Genomic DNA, 14466 nt, shown 5'->3' with positions numbered 1-14466 from the left:
CTAGTGTGTATTGTGTGGGTATATATTAGGTATATACACTCAAAGATATACATTACATATTATTTATTTTAGGAAAATCACAAATTCTATTACCTAACATGTTAGTAAGATTTTTAGATTCATCTTGGCCATTATTTCCATCAATTAATCAATAAGTATTTATTAAGAAGCCAAGATGTGCCAAGTACTTTTCTAAATGCTAGGGATACAAAAAAGGCAGTTCCTGCTTTGAAGGAGCTCACAATTGAATGGGGGAGATAACACACAGTCATATAAAAATAAGGTATGTGCAGTATAAATAAGAAATAACCAACAGAGAAGAGGCACTAGAATTAAGAGGGATTAGGAAAGGTTCCCTATAAAGAGTGAGATTTTAGCAACGACCTAAAGAAAGTCAGAGAAGCCAGAGGTGGATATGAGGAGCAAGCGTATTGGAGGCATGGGGGCCAGCCAGAAAAAAATGGCTGGAGCTGAGAGATGTAGCATCTTGTTTGAGGAACAGCAAGGCCGATGTCACTAGATCAAAGAGCACATGGAGGTGTATATGGTGTAAGAAAACTGCAAAGTTAGCAGGGGGATAGATCGTGAAGGGCTTTGAGTGCTAAATAGAGCATTTTGTATTTGATTCTAGAGGTGACAGGAAGCTAATGGAGTTTATTGAGTAGGGAAAGGACACAATTGGACCTGTGCTTTAGGAAGATCACTTTGGCAATTGAGTGGAGGATGGATTGAAATGAGGAAAGATTTATGGCAGACAGACCCACCAGAAGGCTATTGCAATAGTCGAGGAATGAAAAGATGAAGGCCTGCACCAGATTGGTGGCAGTGTCACAGGAGAGAAGGGGACATATATGAAAGACGTGCAGAGATGAACTTGACAGACCATGGCAAAGACTGTACGTACTGCAAAAACACTGTAATTCATAACATATAATAAATAATCTTGAATCTTAGCCAAAGTGTTTCTGACAGCATTTGTTGGCATTGCATGGTGTGATGGCATGAGCAGTGTAAAGTGAGCATGTTGCATGTTCAGAACCAAGGCTGCAGTGAAGTTGCATGATGCAACACAGACAAGCACTGCCAGAAACACCTCAGATTCATTATGCATTAGGTTTTGAATTAATTTTTGGTTGTTGCATGTTCAGAAACCTTTTACTTTTTCTCGATCCCCACATTCAGTTCCATAATCCCATATGGGGTTGTGACCCACAGTTTAAGAAGTGCTGATCTGAACTTACACCATATATAAACATATGATGCTTTTATGACTATATATACATATTTATGTACATTTATTTATTACAATGGCTATCCCTTAAGTTACTCCTTAAATTTGCCTTTTTTTCTGATTTAGTCTTAAACCCTTTTTTCCCTTACAGAGGACGCTATCTACTTGAGATGAAGCGGTATGATCTTGCAAAGTCCACTATTTTCCAAGTAGCACAAATGAACAAAGGTAGGTTTTACTTATAACTATACCTACATAACTACAGTATAGTTTTTCTTAACAAATAATGCAAGAGTAAATTTTTGTGCACCCTTTCTGATGCTTCATTGAGGGAAAAAAATGAGAGAATTAAAGAACATAAAAAATGTTAGTCTTAGAGAAGAAAAGTGATGTAAAAAGGAAGAGCTGGTAACTGAAGAAGAAAAAAGGAGTCAAAAGACCTGTGTCTTATTCCTGGTTCTATTATTTACGCTCTAGGTGACCTTAGGCACTTAATCTATCCGAATCTCAGGTTTTTTTCATCTGTAAAATGAAGTAAATAATGCCTGGTTTTGCATAGGTGTGCTGTGAGGATCAAATAAAATAATGTCACGTGAGAGTGTTTAAATGATCTGCAAGTTCAAAGATATTACTGTTATAGCACAGGAGCCTCTTGAGGACAGGGCTTGTTATTCTGATTGCTTGTATTTGTTTCCCTGGCTTTTAGCTCTGTATCTGACATAGTTGTTTTTCCATTGAGATATTTCACATTGTCTTCTATTTTTCATTCTTTTAGTTTTGTTTCATTGTTTCTTGATTTCTCATAAAGTAGCTTCCATTTGCTCAATTCTAATTTTTAAGGATTTTTTTAGGGAATTATTTTCTTCAGTTAGCTTTTATACCTCCTTTTCCATTTGGTCAATTTTACTTTTTAAGGAGTTTTTTTTTCTTCAGTGAATTTTTGTGCCTCTTTTGCCATTTGGACTAGTGTGTTTTAAAAGTGTTATTTTCATCAGTATTTTTTGTGTCTCCTTGACCAAGCTGTAGACTCATTTTTCTTGATTTCCTTGCATCACTTTCATTTCTCTTCTTAATTTTTCTCCTACCTCTCTTGCTTGATTTTCAAAATCCTTTCTGACCTCTTCCATGGCCTTATATTTTTCTTAGAGGCTTTGAATGCAGGAGCTTTGACTTTGTTATCTTCCTCTGAGTGTGTTTTTGTCTTCCTTGTCATCATAGTAACTTTCTATGGTCAGAATTTTTTTGGTTTTTGCTCATTTTCTCAGTCTATTTCTTGATTTTTAACTCTTTGTTAAAGTAAGGCTCTACTTCCAGGGTGGAGGGCATACTGTCCCAAGCTTCAAGGGTTTTATGCCACTGTTTTCAGAGATACTTCTAGGGACCTGCAAGTTTTCAGTTCTTCCAAGGTGATATGATCAAAGGAGAGGTGTGTTTTACTACTCTCCTAGCCTGTGCTCTGGTCTGTGAGTGACCACAAGCACTCTTTTCTTCCTTGGGACTGTGACAAGGGTCCCCACTCCACTGTGGCTGAAAGCTTTGGTGAACTCTTCACCCTGGGACTGCCACCCAGGACTGTGACCTGGATCTGAGTATGGGCAAAGCAAGAATCCTGCCTCAGTGCTAACAAAAGACCCCTGTAATCTCCCGACCAGGTGTTTGACCCCCTTACCATGTGTGGACTGAGAGCTCTGGAAGCAGCTGCTGCCCCTGCTTTTTCAGTGGCTCCAAAGGCCTGCTGCTGGTTTGCTGGGGCTGGGGCTGGGGCTGTGCTGGCATGGCCTGTGCTGGACTGTGCTCCACTCTCACCCAGCTGCGTTCCTGCCAGCCTTCTGAGTTGTCTTTGGCTTGAAAGTTATTTCATCCTGTCCTTTTATCGGCTCTGCTGCTCCAAGAATTGTTTAATAGCATTATTTAAAGGCGTTTGGAGGGATTTGGGGGGAGAGCTCAGGCGAGTCACTGTCTTTTCTCTGACATCTTGAGTCCTTCCCCCTCCCACCCCATCACTATTGCTTAGTGAAGTAAAATCTGTCTGTTACAAGAGTATTTCTGTAAAATTTCAACCTGCTTAATGTGTTCTAAAAACATCTAGCAATCTTTTCCCTTCTTTTTTGCCCCGAATGTGTTAGTCTTTTGTAGGTACTATAGGGCAATGTGCTATGTGATTCATTAACATTGCAGGGAGTTTTGTTTGGACATCCAGATTTTTACCATATTTATGGTTCATTTTACCATACTAACAGTAGACATTAAAACTGGCATTGGATAGCTATTAATTGATCTAAATGTATTCTTCCCATTAAGCTTCAGGATGTCTGTCAGACTCTTAACATGTACATCTTCTGATTTCTTTTTGATAGCTTTACGTTCATTGTATCTTTTCTAGAAAAAGACAAGGAATTTTTAAATATTGCTTTTATCTGTTGGTTCAATTTGACCTCTAGATTCTAGCTCACAGCTTTTGGTCTCTTTTTATTAGGAACACATTAAGAATTATAAACTTATCTAGTCCATATGACATTTTGATGTCACTGGAAAAAGCTTCCATGCCATGAAGTAATAATTTAAGCTATTTTTCAATAAAGCCTTGCAACTTAATATTATCAATTCATCAAGATATTAATATGATGCTTTTGTTCAACTCTCTTTCACTTAAAAGTCATACTCAGTTCTATTTAGGACTGATGCACCACTGACAATTATTTTATGCAATAATTAATTTATCTTCTCTGACCTGACCATGTTCCAGTTGTGGAAGGAAAAAAAGCTAGTTCCAGTCACCTTTTTTCAGTTAATCATTCTAATGTTCACCATATTAATAGCACACTAATTTTTCATTTTGTATCTGATCCATTTGCATCTTCATGGTGATGATAGAGCATCATCAGTGTCATTTTATTCTTCTCTTTTTCAATGGCATACAGCTAGAAATGATCCTGTGACAAGTAGCTATCCTGCTGTTATTATTTTTATATTTAATGTTCTAAACATTATTGTGCAGACAGATAAAGCAATTTATTACAGTTGAATAAAAGTATTATGATTTAAGTTAATCCTTTGTAGGCTCAGCGAAAGCATCATCGACATAAATCCAACCTTAGATAAGAAAATAAGAATCGTATGCACCTCAACTTTTTCCCACAAGATTTTTATCTCCTCTGCTAAGTCTCTATATTTTAAAAATTTTCCCTTACATGTAACTTATAAATTAAGGGCATTTGGAATGGCAACAGCTATAAAAACATTCTTTAATGTTACATCCAAGTGATTTGGGGCAGTAGTTTGGCTAGTTATAATAGTGTGGTTCCAGTACAGTTTATTGGTTGAGTTATCCAAGATATTTTAAGGTCTAAATTTGTAATATGGGGATTTGTCATCTGTTAGTTCATGAAAGACAGTGAGCTTCTGAGGCTAAATTTGTATATCCTCCAGATAATGTGCTGCACAGTTTCTACTGTTTCTTTGAATAACCTACATTGGTCACTAAGTCTAGGCTCCTCATGGGAAGCCTGTCTGTAATTTCCAATGGCAATAATGTAGTCCTTAATCACCATCACAAACCCATTTGTTTCCACAAACAAGTGCACATGACTTAGGCATTGGTTCTATTCTTCTTGGTTGCCATATTGTTGGCCAAGTTAACATGGATATAACCCCTAGAGGGTCTTCTGATCCTATTCTTGGATCTTAGCAATTTCATAAACTCCATCCAGAGGCAAATCATTTTCCCTTAATATTCTGCAAATCCAATGATGTGAATTTTTATTGGCCTTTGCTATTGCTAATTGAATTTATATTAGGCGTTGCTATTCTCCATGAAGAAAGTACTCCCCAGTCTTTCTTAGGTTTTTGACCTATTGATCATGTGCTCTAAGAATGTCTACCAATCTTCTTCCTCTGTTTTAGCAAGGAAGTGTTCAGCTTTCTATAGCTGCCTCAAAGGTAAAGGTCCCTGTGTTTCATGAACATTGTACAGGTCTTTCTTGGGATAATTTCCAAACTTATTGGTCCATTTTACAGATCTAAAGGTATTGATTGGTTGGTATTACATAGGTGTTAATTGCTTTGAACTCTTTCTTTCCAGTCAGTTTTGATAACAGAATACCAATAAGTATCTTGATATATTCTGTCACAGGCTTCCCTTGATGCTCTTAACCCAGTTCATTTCTTAATTATGCTTAACATTTTCTACAATTTCTTACTAGCTGCATGACTCTGGGCAAATCACTTGACCTTTATTTGCCTCAGTTCTTCGTCTGTAAAATGGGGACACACTGGAGAAGGAAATGGCAAACCATTCCAGTATGTTTGCCAAGAAAATTCAATGAACGAGTCCATGGAGTTATGAAGAAAGGGGCAGCTGGGTGGCACAGTGGATAAAAGTGTTGGGCCTGAAGTCAGGAAGACTCATCTTCCTGAGTTCAAATATGGCCTCAGATATTTGCTAGCTGTGTGACCCTGGGCAAATCACTTAACTCTGTTGGCCTCAGTTACCTCATCTGTAAAATGAGCTGGAGAAGGAAATGGCAAACCACTCCAATATCTTTGCCAAGAAAACCCCAAATGGGGTCATGAACAGTCAGACATGACTAAAACGACTGAACAAAACAACTGTTTACTCATATTTTCAGCCTCAGTTCTTGGATGAATATTTTGTATCAGGTCATTCTTCTGAACATTCTGGGATGGGTTGGGTAGGACTTGTTTAGGTCTGCCCCTTCTGTTTTCTGGACAGTACTACTGTTGCTGATCTGCAAGGAGTGGCTGGCATTTAAGCCACCCTCTTACTCAATCCTTGCTTTCTGTCTGTGCCATGTAGCCTACTGTGGGCTCTGACCTTGGAGGATCTCTATCTTCCTTTCTTTGAAGGATCCTGCTGTGGCTCTGACAGGGATGATGGAGTTCATAGTGTTCTCCATAGCCCACGTGGCAATGATGCCCTGCCCAGATACTTGTCTCCTGCTATGACTACCAGTGCCAAGACATGAATATCTGAGTTGCCTATGGTGGCCCAAGTTGCTTCTATTTCTCTTCTGATAGGCCAGGGTTGAGCTGTGATTTCAGGACCTCCATTACTGGAGATTGTGTTGGCTTGTATCTGGTTGTGGAGCATCACAGCTTTGTCCTTATCAGGGAAATGCTTTCTAGTCCCTGTGCCCTAGTAGTTGGGAACCAAAGTGGCCAGCAGGTGCCCTGAAGAGGTCAAACTCAGACTCTATTAACAGAGAGAAGCTCAACACTAAGAAATAAGTGGTGACATATAGCCACGAGATCAGACAACTGATCCCTGCCATCCATAAGAGACCAGCAGGGAGCAGGCCCAGCAGAAACAGCATAAGACATTACCAGAAGATATTGGCAGCCTTGCGGCATGAGAGGTATGAATTGCTTCTGCATGCATATACCCTGGCTATGTATATTCCCTGTATCTGTGACCTTTCACAAATAAGTCTTGGTCACAAAGAGGCCACAGTTGCCACCTCCTATGTGAGACATTTCCTGATTCCCCCCAAATTGAGAGGGCCTCCCAAATCATTTTGCATTTACTTTCTATAAAGTTGGTATTTACTTATTCGTCTATGCGGTGTTTTCCCCAACAGAATACAAGTCATATGTGTAACTTCCAAACATGTGTCCCTCTATTCCTGCTATAGAACTGTGTCTATTCTTTCTACTGCTGATGAGTATATTTACAAGGGAGTAAGATTCAATTTTATGTGGGAAATGTTCATTATTAATTTTCTTACTATTCTTTTGCTTTGAACTAAATGCATCTCAAGTTAAACACCATAAGAGAAAGCTCCTATCTTCCTTCCCCAAAGCCTCCTCTCTCTCCCCTGTTTCTATTGAGATTACCACTCTTCTTCCAGTCACCCAGCTCTGCAACCTAAGAGTTATCCTTAATGCTTCACTGTCACTCCACACTTTCATCTCCAATCACTTGATAAGTCTTCTCAGTCCTATCTCCACAACATCCCTCACATCATCCATTTCTCTCCACGTATAGAACCATGGATCGCATGGTTAAGGCTTTCATTACTTCTTGCCTGGGCCTTGTCATGAGTCTACTAATTGGACTACCTGCTACAAATGGCTTCCCTCTCCAATCTATCCCGTCCACCTCTGCAAAAGTGATATTCTGAAAGCACAGTTGAAGTGACATCATTCTCGCATTCAACAAGCCCCAGCACCCCTACCTGCCTCTTGGATAAAATCTGAACTCCTTAGTTTGAAATTTAAAGGCCTTTACACTCTGGCTCCAGGCCACTTTTCCAAGCTTCTTATACATTACTCCCCTTCATGCACTCTTATGTTCTAGACAACTTGACCTGCTTACTCTTCCTCATGTAATGGCATTCCACTTCCCATCTGTATGCCTTTACACAAGCTATAGCCCATGCCTGGAATACGCTTGCTCCAGACCTTCATCTATTAGAATCCCTGACTTCTTTCAAAGTTTTATACAAGTGCCCTCTCCTACATGAGATCTTTCCTGATCCTTCTATGAATGATGTTCCCCCCAATTACTATGTATATATTTTGTATTTACTCATCTTTCTATGTATTGTTTCCCCAAAAAGTATACAAGTTCCTTGAGAGCAGGCATTCTTTGGGTTTTTGTCTTTGTACCTCCAATGTCTCACACGCAGTAGGTAATAACTCATTGCTAGAGTTTGTAAAGTGCTTTAAGGTTTACAAAGTTTGCCAAGAAACATATATTCTATTTGAGTCTTACAACAAGCCTTACAACAAGGTAGACACTATTGAAGCTAAGTGAGATTAAGTGGCTTGGCCAGGGTCACACAGTGAGTGAGTATCTGTGGCAAGATTCAAATTCAATTCTTATTGACTCTGAATCTAATATTCTATTCACTGTGCCTCCTGGTTTGTTGATTGACGGCTTGGTTGGTTGATTGTGTTCTTTGCCTAACTAGTAAAAGTATTGGTGGGGCTCATGAGTCATAATTTTGAGTGGTTTTAAACCCACAAAGTAGCTTAAACCTGAAACTGTTCTTGTGCCAGTAGTCAATCACTAGGTTCCCTCTCCCTCCAAGGACCCATCAATCAACACTGCTCTTGAGTGAACACAGATTGCTTCAATCTCTGAGTACAGGTAACATAGAAATTAGCAGACTGATTGTTGGCTGGCCCTTCTGGTAGCCCCAGTTCCCATCTAGTATAGATGATAGAAATCCTTTTTATTTTGTTAGTATAGCTGGCACCATTTATTAGTTACTTAGAGTAAAGAGGTCTTAATATAATACTTAATGAATTAGTTGATATGATTGTAATATACAGTTCTTGAATTACAAGATTTTCTCAAAATAATCTCTCCCAAAAAATAAATACCATTTTGATATTACATGAATTAGAAGAAGGTCACATGAAACATTTACAGAAAATTTTTTTTCACTTTTAGGTTCCTTTGAGTTGTCTCCTATTCAGCAATCATTGGTTTTTTCATTTTGTAATCATCACAAAGAAGCTATAAAAATCTTATTTACAGTTACATTGTGTAGGCCAGAGCCTGCCATGTACATACTATTGGGAAAAGCCCAAATGAAGGCCAGAAAAATAAAGGTGAGAAAATTTAATAAATGTGTTTATAGAATCAATATGCTATATATAATGTATACACACACACACACACACACACACACACACACACACATATATATATATATATATATATATATATATAAAACATTGCTTTTAAATTTATAGTGGAGTTTTCTCTTTCCATATAATGCCTTACTTTATGGAACTTAGAAAACTGTTATAGGAAGTCTTACTAAGATGGTTCATGATGGCATGGAGGTGACTTTGGCTCTTGCAAGTAGAGCACAAGATCTTTTAGATCTATCAAACTAGAAAGGCTCTGAATATAAGCCCAATGACAGACTATGACCTATCTGAAGACCACCCTAATGAAATTCAGGGAACTTCATCATCAGTACATTTTATTTTTCAGTCTCGTAATTTATAATGATTATTTACCTTAAGATATGGAGAGAATGTGATCTGATCTTGTGAAAGGAATGCTGACAAAAATCACTAATCCTTGAAGTATTGGAACCATTTTTAATAGCTCTTGTACCCTTGGTTTATCAGGATGAGAGCTTATGATAACTAGTCTAGTTCAGGGATGAGCAAACTATGACCCACTGGCCAAATCTGGCCTGTTGGATAGTATTTTTTACATTAATTACCAACTTGAAGGCTGTACAAAAACAGTCAGTGGGATGGATTTGACCCTGGAGCCATGATGTGCTGATTCCTGATCTAGCGGATAGCAGTTTCATTGGCTCCATAGTTTGGAGAGGGGACAGATTAGAAGTAGGAAGCCCACTTACGAGGCTCTTATAGTAGGTGGTGAGGACCTGAACTAGAATAGTAGCTATTGCCACTGATTGAATTGGAGAGCTAGAGGGAGAAGGAAGAACCAAGGATGATACCATGATTGCAAACCTGAATGTTTGCAAAGTTGGCAGTGGGTTCAATAGAAAAAAAAAAAGAAGAAGAAGAATTTTGGAGGTGGAGTGGGTTTAGGGGAAAAGATAACTTCTTTTGGTTGAGTTTGAATATTCAAAACCAAATACAGTGGATATAGGCCAATTAGACATTCAGACCAATTTGAGAAGTAAGTGTACTTCAAATTGAAGCCTGTGAGAAGAATGTCGCACTAGGTACTTGGTTGAGCTTGCTGAAGGCTGAATAGAAGGAATAAGACAGATTGAGAATGTCTTGCTGGGATGGGAGTAGAAGAAAGAAAGGGAACTCTGGACTAATTAGATTTGCAGTCCAAATCAAACCAGGTATGCACTTCACAAAACCTAAACTTCAACTGTTCTGGCTTCTTAAACAGTAAAAAAATAGGCAAAATTAAAGAACTCTTTTAAAAACAGATCCCAGTGAATATAAATATATGCATATCCATATAAAATTAATTTTCTTTTATTATGGAGTTGGTTTTAGAAATTTAAGAAATTGGTTTTCTTCATTAGTCTGTTCAAGCTGGTATTTACTCAATAGCTAAAAAGAATGATTTGTTAGTAGTTTAATTTCAAATGGCAGTAGAGTCTCCTTTTATTTTTAAAAAGCAAAGTAAAAATTGTTTAAAAATTAAATGTATATCAGATTTTTTCATGAGTACTCCTTAATTAGACCCATAATATTTTGCCTCCCTAAATCACTAGGGAATGTCGCTTGAAACAGAATGAATGTCTTACTTGAACTTCAAGGATATAATTCTTTAATATTTTCAGGAACTCCTTAAGCTAATACTCCTAAATTTTAATTTTCTAAGAAAATCCACTCAACATATTTACCATAAACATACTACAATAGTTTCATGTTGTTATGGAAAGAATATTAGATGGAGGGTCAGGAAACTTAGTTTTAATTCTTGGTTTGACACTGCCTAGATGAGTGACTTTTCTGGACCTCTTTTTAAATGGCAAAGTTAGACTGGTTGATCTTTAAGAGTCCTTTCAATTCTAAAATTCTGTGATTCTAAACAAATAAGAAAAAAAGTTTCACTTTTTTTGTCATTGTAGAATGCTGTGATAACTTTTAAAAGGGCTTTGGACTCAATAACTTCAGACAAGACGTCAAAGGGATCATTTCTGCCTGCAGAATGTCACTATTACTTAGGTCTTTGCTACATGGAAGAAGAGAATTTCCAATTGGTATTTTCTGAGATTTTTAAGATATATGTATTTGTTACTTTTGGAAACTGTTAAGGAATATAGCATTTTTTGGTTATATGCAAGAATCCCACTTATAAAGGTTATATCCCCCCAAGGTAGTCTAAGACTTCTTCTACAACATCACCACTGTTACAGATTCTGTGGTAAGCTAAACTCAAGAAAATTACATAAATATTATTGAGCCAACTCACTCAATCCTAGTTCTACCGTATCTAAATATAATTATTCAGTAATGGAGCTGATGTTATTCATTGTAATGATTTATTATCATAGTGATGTCATTATTCAATAATGATTCTTCATGTCTCTTTCATGACTGGTATCTTAGGTACAAATGTTCAAAATACACTCAACACGTCTAATTCTAGAAAATATTTTCATAAAATAATCCAACTTATTTTATGAAGCAATCTTTGTCCTGAAACACATGTCTCAGTGTTATGAAAAACATCAGACTAGATGGTGACCAATTAGCCACTCTGTACTGCCAATTACGGTGGCTAATCAAAGTATGTAGAACTTAGTCATTAACATTAGCAGTCCGACAATAGCCATGTAATTCTGCAGCTAACACTGGGTGTTCTTTTATTAACAATAAAAGCTATTAATAGTTTAAAGCTACATGAAGACTTTTGGGACACTGTATAGACAACCTCGAGCATTACATAATAAAATTCACACTTCAGTATTGTGACCATTATCTTACATATTCAAAATAAAAATAGTATATAATAGTATATGGATAATGCAATGGGTAACTCCTTCATCCTTAAACAGATACTCACGCACATTTGTGATTTCAGGGGCTAACGTCTATGCAGTTGGTCAGTATTCTAAACTTACAGCTTAACAGAAGGATCCATAGATATTCTTTATGTTGTGTGTGACATTTTGCTGTACTCTTGCACTGATATGTATATTTTGGCCTAAAGGTCACATTAGTACTTAGTAGGGCTGCAGGTTAGCTGTTCTAACAAGAAATTCCAAAGAATCTAAGGTTCATTCCTTGCCCTCCTGCTTTTTTTTTTGTTTATTTCTTCTGGATGGTCAGAGTGCAACTTTAATTTAAACACACACACACACACACACACACACACACACACACATTTCCTAAATGCCCACTGCCTATTAGGCACTGTGCCAGGCACTGGGGATTGTTTTTGTTGTTGTGTTTGTCCTTGATTCTTGAAGAAGACCATGACATCAGGGTAATGATGACATGGCTTGAAGTTGACTTTGATTTGAGTGAGGGAGGGCTGTGCAAGGTCACCAGCCTCACTTTCTCCTCCAGAGCCATCTGGATCCAGTGGCCTGATATTCACCAGGATGACTGGAGATAGCCCAGGATGCAATGGGAGACCCTGGCCCTTTCAGTCTAAGATCTTCTCAGGTTCTCACTTTGAGTGATGTAATGCCCATTCAGTGAATAGACCTCTTTAAGAAGTTAATCAAGGGATGGCCCTTTTAATTAAAACTCAAAAAAAAAAAATCAAACTGGGAGGGGAAGGCCCTCTGGGTTCCTGACCAAAAGAGAAACAATTACTGTTTAGTATTTACATTCACTCTGTGCTAGGAGGGCAGGGACCTATTTCCAGTCCATGAGCTCCAGAGTGAACTGGGTTTAAGGCTTGGATTTTGAGAAAAATCTAGCCAGTAAACCCAAAGTTAAGGAGGCAGCCTTCAGCCATCTAAATGTACCTTCCTTTGGGCAGAAGGGGAGGAAGGGGTAGAGGGAGAGAGAGGTAAGGGAGAAGAGGAGGGGAAGGGGGTGGGAAAGGTGGAGAGGGAGGGGAAGGGAAGGGAGAAGGAGCAGGAGAGGCAGAAGGAGAAGGGGAAGGAGAGGAAGAGGAAGAAGGACAGGGGGAGGGAAAGGGAGAGGGAAAGGGGGAGGGGAAGAGGCTACTCACAGGTTGTGTTTGTCCTTCATTCTGGAAGAGGACCCTGACATCAGGGGATGGGCATTACCCCACTCAAAATGAGAAGACTTCGGCCTGAAAGGGCCAGGGTCTCCCAATGCATCCTGGGCCATCTCCAGTCAGTGAATATCAGGCCACTGGACCCAAATGGCTCTGAAGTGAGGCTGGTGACCTTGCAGAGCCCTCCCTCACTCAAATCAAAGTCAACTGCAAGTCATGGCACTGGAGATACAAAGATGAAATACAACCCTTACTCCTTGTAAGAAACTGGGGGAGCAGTTTTGTTTCCACAGAGTTGAAAGTATTCCTCTTCCACCCCCTCCCCAACCCCAGCTTTAGCAGAAACCAGGCTTCTGGTAGGTCAGGTGAAAGGTTAGACGCATGCTTAAATGAGCCATTTGAGGAGGGCATGACGTAGGCAGTCTGGTCAATAAAGAGCCTGGTGGGAGATTCGAGGTGGGACTCTATAAAAGGACTGGCGTCCATCTGAGTACTTTGTACTTTCTCCTGTACTCTGTTCAGGGGATGCACCCATTTTTTCAGGAGGAACAAATGTAAACTATAATTAAAACATTTCTGGCTCCCCAACCAGTATTGTTTATTCCTGGACAATGTAAGAATGTTCTAACACTCCTTGTCCTTGAAAAACCTTACATATATTGGGATTATAAGATCTTAGAGCTAGAAATACTTTTGAAGCATAATTGAAATTTCATTCCTGATTCTCCATTGATAAGCATTAATAGAGATTCAAGTAGGCTCCACTGAAAATTAACCTGGCATTCCTTTTTATCGTGAGCAAAACTTGAAGTCAGTATATTACCAACTACGGTAAGGTCGTGGGTATAAGTTCTTGCTTTGTCACCGAGTAAATTACGTCGGTTACGAGCAAGCCATGTAATTTAATTGATTGATATTCAAAATCTGTAAAAATTAGTTAATAACACATGTTCTGCTTCCCTTCCAAGGCTATTTCAAATGTGACATAAAATAATATGTATAAGAAAAATTTTTGTAACTGTAAGGTACTATGTAAATAGAAATTAATAATAATGTGACATTATTATTATTATACACACCATTCAAGTGAGGAGCAAATATTTTTCTAAACATAGTAATCATTGTTTAGTATTCATTAGCTCAGTTGCAAATGTTTTGCAAAGCAGCATATAGTAAATAGGTCTGTAAATAATTATAGAATGTTATTTATAAATTTTTATTTCTATTTGCTTTACATAATGCTTTTAAAAATAGCAATAAAAGTATCCATAGAGACAGAGTTATTGTTTTAAAATTCACATACTATTTTATTGGCCTTTCAAAAGTGATGGCATATGGTTTATTGATCCAAGTTGTTTCTTTTTTACTACGGGACCTTTATAGGCCTTTGACTGTTTTAACACAGCAGTAAAAGTACATCCTGAATATGCTGAGGCCTTTTATCATCGAGGCCTTTGTAAAGTGAAACTCCAGAAGGATAAAAGTGTGCAGGATTTCAATCGAGCAATTACCATCAATCCAAAACATTATCAGGTATTTGAATTTTCACTGTTTATGATTTGAATGCATATAATGTTGCTAAATAGTTAAAAAGTCATTGAAATCCTAAGAC

General features: G+C 38.0%; 1 protein-coding gene across 1 annotated transcript in view; it reads left to right on the top strand.

Annotated features, from left to right (window-relative positions):
- Positions 1-14466, top strand: part of TTC6 (tetratricopeptide repeat domain 6) — a 94241-nt gene that overhangs the window by 23311 nt on the left and 56464 nt on the right. Inside the window, exons 4-6 of the mRNA XM_036749703.1 lie at positions 1383-1459; positions 8649-8809; positions 10786-10917. Of these exons, the coding sequence (XP_036605598.1) occupies positions 1383-1459; positions 8649-8809; positions 10786-10917 (370 nt within the window). The remainder of the gene's footprint in view (positions 1-1382; positions 1460-8648; positions 8810-10785; positions 10918-14466) is intronic.

The sequence above is a fragment of the Trichosurus vulpecula genome, chromosome 3 (assembly GCF_011100635.1).
Source record: "Trichosurus vulpecula isolate mTriVul1 chromosome 3, mTriVul1.pri, whole genome shotgun sequence".
Lineage (NCBI taxonomy): Eukaryota > Metazoa > Chordata > Mammalia > Diprotodontia > Phalangeridae > Trichosurus > Trichosurus vulpecula.
The sequence above is the reverse complement of the archived record's forward strand: the minus strand, read 5'-3'. Positions and strand labels throughout refer to the sequence as shown.